Source organism: Cygnus atratus, chromosome 16, assembly GCF_013377495.2.
Source record: "Cygnus atratus isolate AKBS03 ecotype Queensland, Australia chromosome 16, CAtr_DNAZoo_HiC_assembly, whole genome shotgun sequence".
NCBI lineage: Eukaryota > Metazoa > Chordata > Aves > Anseriformes > Anatidae > Cygnus > Cygnus atratus.
In genome coordinates, this window is record NC_066377.1 from 14,743,933 (window position 1) to 14,755,539 (window position 11,607).

General features: G+C 40.9%; 1 protein-coding gene across 1 annotated transcript; it reads right to left on the reverse strand.

The window, feature by feature from the left end:
* Nucleotides 1-5,611: 5,611 nt before the first annotated feature.
* GDF5 (growth differentiation factor 5) lies at nt 5,612-8,732 on the reverse strand. Its single transcript, XM_035548280.1, has 2 exons — nt 8,099-8,732; nt 5,612-6,480 (listed from the first exon to the last, which is right to left on the reverse strand). The coding sequence occupies exons 1-2, from the start codon at nt 8,730-8,732 to the stop codon at nt 5,612-5,614; spliced, it is 1,503 nt and encodes a 500-aa protein (XP_035404173.1).
* Between the last annotated feature and the right edge of the window lie 2,875 nt (nt 8,733-11,607).

Consider the following 11,607-nt stretch of genomic DNA (forward strand, 5'->3'; position numbering starts at 1 on the left):
CTCCCAAGCCACGTTCCCTTGGGTGTTTCTTTGGAGCACCGCCTGTGGCATGCACTTCTCCCCGCACTGCCATTAGCCTTTTCTCCCCTCTCTCTGGGTTCCTGTAATCTGATCGCTAACAATATGAGCTAAGGACTTCTTTACCATCTAAAATTTATGAGTCTTATTGCACCTTCACAGAAAAGATTGCTCCCATGAAGATATAGACTCCCTTCTCTAATCCTGTGGAGGACCCAAGCTGTGTTTCTTTCAGTATTTCTGGAGAATGATCAATGTTTTGAAGCCATTTGCACAAGCAAAAATGAAATGTGGCTGATTTTATCAATTTCGAAAATGTTCCTAACTTTATTCCAATAATAAGTGGCATCATGTCAAAAACAAGCAGACACTTTCTGAATATACAGAAGCATAACACTCATTGTAATGGCATTTATCTGGCAGCACAACAGGCAGAGTCTGCTCAGCACTGATTCCTGAATGGCAAAGCCTGGCACAAGATATTATAGTGAGCAGACTCCTAGAGAAAACCAGCAAAAAAGACATTTCCTGTCCCCTAGCAGAGAGTCAGCCAATTGATTACTGCTAACGGAGTCACTTCTCTTGACAGCTGCGCCCTTCAAAATGATACCAGGGAAAACTGAATCCAGCTGCATTACTTCAGCTAACTTGGTCATTGCAGAAAATTGAAACTAATTCTGCAGAAAAAAAAAAAAAAAAAAAAGCAAAATAAGGACATCAAAAAACTTGAGATGACGATAAATGGACTATTCTGAGCAGTCAGCAAAGTATATTTATTGCACTGTATTTATTGTTTTTCAAAAAATGTTGAGATTTCCTTCTTTATTAAATTTGTTGAGAAGCAATGAAAGCTTGTGCAATTTTATTTTTAAATATCACTTTACTACCCAACAGCAATAGTAAATTCATAAAATAACACGTGATTGTCCAGGACTATGAAGTAAAAAAAAAAATTGTTTGCTTTGTACATTCTTATTAGTCTTGGCTAAGATGTTATAAAAGCAGTATCTTTTAACACCTTTTATTATACAAGGGTCAAGGGGTTTTTATGTTTCTTAAAGAAAGCTTCAAATAGCCCACATAGCGGGTTACTGCATCTTTCATATGGCTGCTGTATAAACAAGCACATTTTACACAGGAAATGACATAACCATGTAAAAGTGTACATGGAGTTTAGGCACATATTCAAACACTAATGGGAATGCATTGTTTTAAATGGCATACTTTTATGTTTACCTATTCAGCTTAGTACCCATATTTTAGCCAAATACAACAAAAATTATCCACACATACCTGTCTTATAGTGTACTGTTTATTTGAAATTTGGACCTTCACAAAGACTCTCGTGGGACAGATAATGACCCTAAAAAGTAAATATAAATGAGGCATTCTCAGTGAGAGAGTGAAACCTGCCATCATAAAGGTGGAAAGCTGAACTTTTAACCTGTATTACTTTACAGATCAGGTTTCTGTGCATTTCTACCATCCAGTTGCTAACACCAACTCACCCATGGGAAGAAAACCGTAACAATAATTTAGGGTGTCTATCTTTGCACATTGTATAATGACCACGCTAAAGAAAGCAGGGCCGAACTTGTGCAATTCCAAGTTCCTCTGTTTCTTTCCATTTTTTTTGCTGTGTGTCAGTCCCAGGTGGTGCCCAGTCCCTGGACGTCTGCTTTCAGAGAGCCATGAGGTCTGAACAAGTCCACCTGGGTTGTACTTCTAGGCTTGTCTGTGATAATGAAAACATGTAATGGCCACCTTCACATGGCTTGTGAAGTTTCAATACAAGTTTCTGGTCTCACTCCAGATAACTCAGATTATTCCCATGTGAAAACTTGACAAGATTTGAAATGGTTTGTGAGCAGAAAATGAATGGATACATGGAATTCAGATTATATATATATACATGTATAGATATATAAAGGACAGCTCACTGTGGCTGCCTCTTTATGTTGCTGTTGAAATTTCATGTGATTTAAGAATAACAGAAACTTCTTTGAGAAGAGCAGTGAAAGAGTTCAGTCCTTTCAACACTGTAGATCTATGTGATCATAACCATTCAGTATTTTATGATTAATTACAGAGACAGAAGTCTGTACCAGATGATCCCAATGGCTCAAACAATACAGTGATAAAGCACTGATAGGCTAGCATATGTTTATACCATGCTGAAAGTCAGTAGACCACTCCAGAATAAAATAGCATTGAACCAGAATTCCTGGAGTTATCAAACATTTTCAGTACTGTAAATGCAAAAGGATACTCTGGGTATCACAACGAACAGCATTATATACCAATACTCAATTTGAGAGATAAAAGTGAAAATAACTGTCTTCATCCTGCTGTCTACCAAGCCCACTGTTACAAACTCTTCACTTTGAGCTGGACCAAACCTGACAGGACTTCCCCTTCTGGAGGTCACCTGAGCTACCAGCTGAGCAAGGTGGATGTTGGGTCACCACCTGGTCCAAACACTCAGGCTGAAATCACTTCTGTCTGGGCCAAACCCAAAATCTGGCAATTTTGATGTGGTAATATTCCATTCTAATTATAGCATTTAAGTGTCTGTAGCTTCAGATTTGTTTAAAATGGTATTAAAGACCAATTAGTTTTTGTTTGTTTGGTTGGTTTCTCCTTTCAAAGTATAATTATTGCTTACCAGAATTTTGGTTTTTGAACCAGTACCAAAGGGCGCTTTTTTAGGCCTTTACACATTTGTGTTTGTTTTAGTTATTGTTTGGTTCACACTATTTGCTTTGAGATAATTGTAAAATCTTAGGTTTTTTTTTTCCATTTAGATGCTGATACACTCAATTTAATTACCACGTATCTGAATCTTTCTCTTGTTCTATTAATGTATTGAGAAATTCATACAAGGGCAGGGAACAAGTGATACTAAGTGATAAGTAGGTTTCTAAAATGCTTTATCATGGCCAGCCTCACCAGGATCATCAGGTTGACCATAACTCTGCAGCCTGAAACGCCAAGCAATTTTCCTCCTCAGATTTCCAAAGTATTGTGCGTCATGAATAACACAAATGCTACCATCCTTCAAAGGAAGCTGCATCTCATGAATCCAGCTGGAACTGAAGCAAAGTGCCTTTTAGAAAGATGGTGCTTAGCTACAATTCCAAGTGTTAACTTGTCTCTTAGGTTTGCTTCAAGTGAATTTACATAGGCAGTATTTGCTGTTTTAAACTGATTGCCCTGAGCCAGGAAGGGATGCACCTGTGCTGTTAATAGATTGAATGGCACAGCTGTGTCCATCATATGCGGGAACAGAGATTTCACTAGGAACTTGCAAATGGACACACGCATGGGGAGCAGCACTCTTTCACACCAAGGAGGAAGGAGACAACCCTTTCTCACGGTCATCTAACCAACCTCTCCAGAAGGCAGCTGTGCTCAGTGCTAGAGAAAGGAGCCTTAAAAGCCGCAGGCTAGTCACCCAGGAAACAGCCAGGAGAAAGACGAGAAATGCTTGAGTAGAATTGGCAAAAAAGAGTCTGAGACACCCTCTTGATTCTGGACTGGGCAGGAGAAAGTTTTCTCTCCTACTGTGACAATGGTAAGACATGTCTAGATAAGCTTGTAGTAAAGCTTACGATTAAAACTCCTGGTTTCGCAATTCATATGATAACTCGAAAGCCAGTAGAGTGATTGGCAGTCAGGGCTGGGCCAGAAGCCATTGTCCTGGTCTGAAACTCAGCTGGGAGGAGAAGACCAGGACCTGGGAAGCGTTCACCCCAGGAGCCCTAGGGACAGCCCTGAGCCACAAACCAGATCTGTAAGCTGCCAGAATTTCTCATGCACGTGTTACTGAGCAGCTTCAAGCGCTCATCATTTGAAATGCATATTACCCTGATATTTAGTCGCTCTCCCTCCAGCATTCTGACCCACCTCATGTTGTGTTATTGAATGGCCTGGGCTGAGTAATATCTAGTCCTGCAGGCAGAAATCACCGTGCTAAGCTACTGCAAAGAGATTGCACATATGGATGCTTCCTGCAGCGCTTTTTTACTGTATCACCCCACTGTAGGCTGTGGTACGTGACTGGCCTGCCTGCCCAGGGGAGCCCCACATGTCTGGAACCAGGTATTTTAAGCTGGTTACGGGCTCAGCAGCCTAGAGAGAGCAGGAGGAAGGGCAGAACTTTTTGCCACTGTTTCTCTATGGCTATTGACTGGGTGGTTAGGACAGTTTGCTGCTAGTGTGAGTTAGACCTTGTTCAGTCTGGGGTCAATGCAGGATGACTTTGGGGGCCATATTCACCTCCCTGCCACTGCCAATGCCAGAGATGATGTGCAGGACAAAGACTTCAATCATTTCTGATGGTTCTCATGACCTGTCTGATCCTTCTACGGTCAAATGTCTGGCATCTGGTTTTGTAGATGGAAACATATAAAGAATAATCCCAGAATAAATTTATAATCCATGTCTAGAATAGATATAGGAGATATGCAAACACAGTCATTTTGGGGTTGAATAAAAGGATAACAGAGCTCTTTTGCAATCAACTGCATGACGCATTCTTGCACCAGATACATCAAGTGATAGTGTCATTCCACACTAGATCAAAACACGACACATTTTCAGATTGTTCTTCCAATGTTTCCACAGTCTCTTTCTGCAGCAGCAGTTAGAGGCAACCAAAATACATGAACATGTTACGCACACCACTAGTATTCTGCTATACTGAAAAATCCCTTTCACTTGCATTTATTGTATAAAAACATTAAAAACAAATTCTTAACAGTATTATAATTATGCAGAGTTGGACAGCTGGACAAAACATAGCACTGTGTCAATAATTTATTACATCTTATGCCATAATTGAACACTTTTACTATGAGCATTTGAGAACAACGTGGACCTTATACAGAGTAATATATCTTGCTACATAATAATGGAAAGGTGGATACTTAAGAAAGATATGTAGCTTGGAGGAAAACGTACATGGAAACAAACACCTCCTGCTTCACCTATCTCCATGTACAACTTAAAACTAAATCAGCATATTATATTTAATTATTTCATTTTATATATGCATAGTTTTAAGAGCTAATCAGAAAGAAATCATATTACAGTGTAACTATTTACACCAAGATGGGAGCATGCCAGAACACAACCTTCTCTTTTGGATATCAGTACTTTTTTCTTACATTTCTTAATGGATAATGCACATGGGACATGTGTAAATTCAGCCTCAAGAACATTGTTCAAAGGAGCAAACATCATATCCACAGCTCACTGATACCATCTTTACACACTGCTTCTAGGGTAAAAGCAGGTGACATAGAGGCACAAAGGTCTCATCTTCTCTGACACAGACTTTAGTAAGAACCAGTCTTGTGTTGCCAAAACAAGGCTTTATATTGGGCTGCATGATAGCATCCAAATATTCTAAAATATGCCCATGGTGGAGAGATATACAGAATCACTGGATTTGTTGCTACATCTTTGTAAACATACTTACCCTAGGGGTAAGAAATTAAGTTAACCTTGTTTGAGCAGAGGTTACATTTGGTGTGTCATATAACCTTTCATAACATATTCACATAACATATTCACTTGAGCAACTGTTCTGCTACCTACAGCCACACGACTCCACCACCATGTCCTCATACTGCTTGTAGACCACATTGTTTGCAGAGTCAATGAAAAGAATGCTGATAGGACTCAGTCTGGTTGGGACGCAGCAAGTTGGGGGCGTTGATTCAGGGTCCATTGAGTTCATTAAAGTTTGGATAACTGCGTGATTGGTGGGTTCCAGATGGGATCGAAGGGGGAATTCACAAAGACCTTCGCAGTGATACGCTTCGTATTCTAGGGGGGCTATTATCCAGTCATCCCAGCCCATATCCTTAAAATTCACATGGAGGGCTTTTCTGCTACACCTTGCCTTCGGATTCTTACTGGGCCTCTTCCCTTGACGTGTTGCTAAAGGAGCTCTTCTCTTCCGCCTCTGATTGAATAAGTACTCATAAACGGTTTTGTCGTCTTGGCCAGATCTAGCTTTGATTTCATTGAAAAATAAGTCTCTTTTTTTTGTCCTCCCAAATACCAAGAAGAGAGCCTTTTCATTGACCTGTCTTCCGGTTCTATTAAATCCCACAGTCCTGAGATCAACAGCTCTCCCCCTGTCAAAAGTTTCCAGTTCAAAACACAAATTAACCAAGTTTTTAAAGTTCCTAAAAAGCTTCCAGATGTCAAACACTTCCCATTTTGGTGTATCTGTGATACTGACAGTACGAGAGTCCAGGAGTGTTGCTGCTTGTCTGTTGGTAGAGCAACTAAATAATTTCACTTGGGAAGTTTTTCCAGAAGAATGAGACTTCCAAGTATCAGAAGGTTTTTTCCTCAATATTCGAAGCTCTGCTCCCAGCAAGCCATCTTTTTCTAATGCACTAATATCAAAAATATATTTTTGTTTTCTTATAGTTGGTGCTCGCTCATCTAAAAAAAAAGCACACAGATTTTAATATGTATATCAAGCACAGACCAATCTTGTTTTTTCAGTTCTTCATGGTGTCCCAAAAGTTTGCTCATAAGCCTACAATTTCCCTTAATTAGCCCACTAAACAGAAAGAACAATTTTTGTCTAAGGGATCAGCTGTGAGCAGGGACCCAGAAATATTCAGTGACTCAACAGGGAAATGAGTTTCTGAGTTTGCCCTGTAGAAATGCCATTTCTTTTACCAGCAGGAATTTTCTAGCTTTAAAGTAGCAATTAGCCAATTGGAAAATAGTTCTTTATAAGGGCTGAGCACTCACAGGGCCTATTCACCACTTACATCCCAAATAAATTACCGAAGCAGGACTTCAGCGGAGCCCAGGCCTCATGCTGGCTCCAAATATGAGCAACTGTACCCTTAAACAATACAACAGTGAATTAGTCCTTTAAAACCAACATCCCCCAGGAACTGCCAGACACAAGGATAATTGCCTTATTAACTTAACTCCACATGATTCACGACTTTTTCAAATTGGGCAGAAAAACATACCTCCCTTTGCTGATGCTACCTGATGCTATATTTGCTTAGTTAAGCTCAGGAGTAGCGCTAATGAGGAATATGGCTGAGCCAACACTATCGATGTTACATTAACAACGCTTTCCAGTGGCAAGCTGAGGACTGCAATGCAGCACTTGTGAGCAGCGTGTCATCCCTTCCTAGAGACCAAGCTATTCTTAATTAAATGGCAGATAAATCCTGTCCTGGCTGAGCCTTCCATCACCATTACCTTATTAGCTGTAGCCTGTGTTGCTTCCTTAAGTCCATGACAAAGTTCTTATTAACGTCACTGGAAACAGCATGGAGCTAATTCTCCAACCGGAGTGATCAGGTGAACATCTTTCTTTGGGAGCCTGGTTATTTCTTGTGTGAAAGCAGAAACTAGTCCAAACTTCCAAAAAAAGTTTGGAACCATAATGTTGAACTACAAATTATGGAGTTCCAGAAGTTATTTACTCTCATTATCCCGTGCTTAGCTGTGAGCTTCTCTGGTTAGAAGGCTGGTGGTGCCTGAAAGCATGAGCTTCAAGCTAATACAGATACACCAAAGCTACACAATAATGACTCCTGGGTCTACGGTGCAGTTCCTCCCAACTCTACTTTGAACAAATCTGGGTGAACCTTCAGTACTGAAACTTTTTTTTTTTTTTTCCCCACAGAATAGCCCTGTTCTCAGCATAACAATAAAATCTAATGTTACCAGTTTCCAGGAGCTACTTATGGAAAAAACATAAGACAAAAAAAGTAAAAATTTTAAACACCTATACATGCAAGGACTGATGGATTTTCAACAACATGCTTCTAAAATATTTTCTTAATGTTTTGTTTGGCTGCCATACAACCATCTAGTTCTGTCTCTAGGTGAATTTCCAAGATAAGGCATGAGGACAAAATCTGCAGCAAAGCTGAATGATTTCATGTACATTAAAAAGAGCTTTTTGACTTAAACAACGTACAATTATTTTCTAATAACACTCTCTATATGTATGAACACACTCAGAAATCCCTCTCTGTCCACACACACACACACACACACACACACACACGAGCTCCTTTCTTACCTTGTCCTTTGTCTATAAAGCTGGTTATTGTATTGGCAAGTCCAGCCTCCAGTTTTACACTTCCATTAACACCTTTTCTTTCTGCATCTGAGAGAGTCCTGTACAAAGAGAGCATGTATTCATGTGGCGTTATAGGGGGATGTCTGAAAGTCTCCTTAGTTTCCCTTTGGGTTATAGGCTCTTTAGTCTTTTTGGTTTTGAAAGAACCGGTATCAGTACTGCTTGTGCCAGTTTTTTTCAAAGCTGCCTTGCTGCTAAGATTTTGAACCTTTGGAGTCACTGTCCTTACTCCAGAAAGTCTGCCTGGGAGATGTCCTACCTTTGCCTCCGTGGCTGCTGTTCTTGAGAGAACCTTCTGTGATTCATCATTCTTGGCCAAGAGAGCTCCAGCCTGAGTAGCACTGCTTTTAGTCCTAGCCTTTGAGGTCCCAGTACTGTATCCATGGTTCACAGTCCGCAGCGTACCTGCCCGAGCTGAGGGACTCCTCTCTTTTCCTTCTGTTTTTAACAAACCTAGTTTAGATCCTGGATTACTCTGGCCTGCTTCAGAATTACTCAGTGCTCCAGGAACTAGATCCAGAGACAGCCAAGTCAAATGCCAAAGCAGTAAAGTGAGAAAGTGCAGGATTTTCATCCTCTGGTCTTCCTCTGAATGCCACTAAAGAAAAAATCAGAAAAGGTTCCTCCAGTTTGGCAGAAGAAAACATGAAAGAAATTAAAAACCAAAGTCAGCAAAAATGGTTTTCGTTTGAGATTAAAACATTTCAAATCTCGTTGTTCAATACTTGTATCCAGTCCCATAGTGGAAATGCTCATGTGCTCAGATACGATCTCCCCTGACTTCAGTTAGCAGCTATAAAGAACTTGTTCTTGAAAAGAGAAAGTTTACCACCTCGTTTTCTTCTGTAAAACTGACTGAAAACTTGAAGGAGTCCTGTTTAAATCTGAGGGTTTTTTTTTTTTTTTCCAAGAAGGAAGAATGGCGTAATGCTGCCTCTGTGTTAAAAGGTTTTTTTAAAGTTTTGAATCCTTTCCAGTGAAAATATTTCACACACAGAGACCTGCAGGTGCTCAGAAATCTTTTACAAACCTGAACTCAGGAATTGGAAACGGAATTCCAACAAACCTATTTAATTACTCTCTGATGTCATGCTGTCTAAACTAATTTAACTGCGATATATTTCTTAAAAAAATCTTCTTTGCCCTTTTCATTAGCATGAGTCATACTCTGCCTCATGTGAAACAACTCCACAGGCTCAAAACTCCAGAGGATGCCTTTTCAAGTGGCAATACGACCTCTACCTTAGCCTTCGATGAACTTCATGTTTAAACAGGACAAACTGCAAGATCAACAACAGATCTGTCATACAGTCCACTGCAACACATACATTAAAATCTCTAAGTATAACTCATTTAGCTCTTTTTTTTTCCAGAGCACTGTAACAGCAGCTTCACTTTGTCCTCCGATGACTTAGCCAATAATACAGGCACTTAACAAGGGTAAAGTTTAATTTTGTATAAATGCAAAATGGCCATGCCCACATTCAGTGTATTTTGGCATATTTATTGTTATGCTTTGAAAAGAACCTAATAAGCCCAGTATGAGAAGAAGCCTGTGCCAGCAGTGCACCCTGCAGGCAGCCAGGCTCCTGCCACCTGGAGATGCTTGGGGAGCCAGGGACACACCAAAACCCCACTCTGTCCTCCAGAAGCAGCTGGATGCCACCCTTTGTTTTAAAATTAGATGCAAAAATTTCAAGAGCCACCTGCCCCAAGGCCAGGGGAAGGCTAGGAGTTAGAAACCAGCGTTATTTACAGGGGAAAGGTATCCTGCTGCTTTCAGCTTTACAGAAGGTAGCACAAAGCATGCATGTCTTTCATAAGTGACAGAAAACAAGCTGTTGTTGTTCTAAATGAGGCTTTGGGAAATGAGGCATGGGCTGGATTGAACAGAGATTAATGGGACCCTTCTCTCACCCTGCACTGATGCTTAGCCCAGTTCTTCCCCCCAGTTGGTCTTATTCCTAAAGCAAGAATAAATGGAATAGATGTAACACTTTAGATTTTTAGATTGACTTGCACACGCTGTAGCATTTCCCATCCTGACTAGTATCAGAAACACCAAATTACTTCCATAAATAACAACAGCCCTTTCTACATGAGGAGCTCAAAATGCTTTGCCTTATTTTGGTGGAGGAACTGAAGGGTAGAAAAAATTCAGTAATTACATAGATGTCCCAAATAAGGTAGAACAAACAAAACACCCTCCTGATTTTGGCCTAATTGCCATTCCTCTGAAGTAGTTTTGATGTTCCCTATCAAAACAAAGCAGCTTTTCCCTGAGTTACATCCTACAAACCCATTCCCCAGCAATTCCTTTACGCTGTCCCCATGCCCTCCCAGCCAAGCCATCCTTTCCTCCTTCCCACAATGCCACTCCAGCAGGCAAATGCAGTGTGCAGTATCAGTTCTGCACTACGGGAAAAAACAGCTAAATGTTGTGTTCACACTTTATTCTAACAAGCTTCCAGTTTTCACAAACATTAAAGATACTAAATTTTTATAAGATCTCTATTGCTCTGTCAAACTTGGTTGAGATCTGCAGATACACAAATGATTTGGGCTGATGAACAGGAAAGGGCTAAAGGTATGACAATGTTATTACATAGGCCTTGTCTCTTAGTAAATCTGATTAAAAGCAGAATCAATCAAATGTTCCAACAATCTTTGCATATCTGAGATGAATATACCCACCAATTTATGGATTTTATTACACAAGAAAAAAATTGACTTTGCCAGTAGCAGCGAGTAAAAGAATGCACACAACAGGGGCAAACCAGGCTCTCATCTCACCATGGAATTAGATGTCTTAATAGACTGGACAGGCCAACACAGAAAAAAATAAAAATAAAATAAAAGAGTAAAAGCAAGCAGAAAGCTGTGCAAACTATTCTCTATCTTTTAAACAGTCTCTCTTGAGACGCTGTCCCTCTAAGCGCTCGGTCACTGCACAGAGCCCCATGGCTCCTAGAGGGGGATCTTGGCCTCAGACAGCACCCATGGAACAGGGTGTCTGACTGTGGCCCTCTGCTAACGTGGGGCTACCACACTTAGCTCAGGCTAAGCTCAAGCTTCCCTGGTATCTTCAATATGTAGATGGAAAACCCCTCTCTGGTGCAGGCTTTAGCCCAGCTACAGGATGGTGGAAGACGTTGCTCAAGGCCTATTATTTCTCACCACTGGCCAAGGACACGTGTATCACTCGAGCAGCTGGGTTCATACCACCCACTCGTCCGCCCTGCAATGGCCCGTTCTGTAAGGGTAGCTCCCCTCTCAGTGTGCTAGGGACTTGAAGAGGGAGGGCAGCTCGGGTCCCCACCCCATGGGGTTGCCTCCTGTTCACCAAATTCTGAGGAGCCTGACTACAAAAGCTGTGCCAGCTTCTCAAACAGACTGCTCTGAGAGTCCCTCTGGACATCCCGGATGGGCTGGAGGAAGGGATCGCAACA

Bases quoted from the DNA above. Each gene is read 5' to 3' on its own strand.
- GDF5 (XM_035548280.1), bottom strand. From the start codon at position 8,732: ATGAAAATCCTGCACTTTCTCACTTTACTGCTTTGGCATTTGACTTGG. The intron at 6,481-8,098 runs GTAAGAAAGGAG...CTTTTTTTTTAG, and splicing joins CTTTATAGACAAAGGACAAG to ATGAGCGAGCACCAACTATA.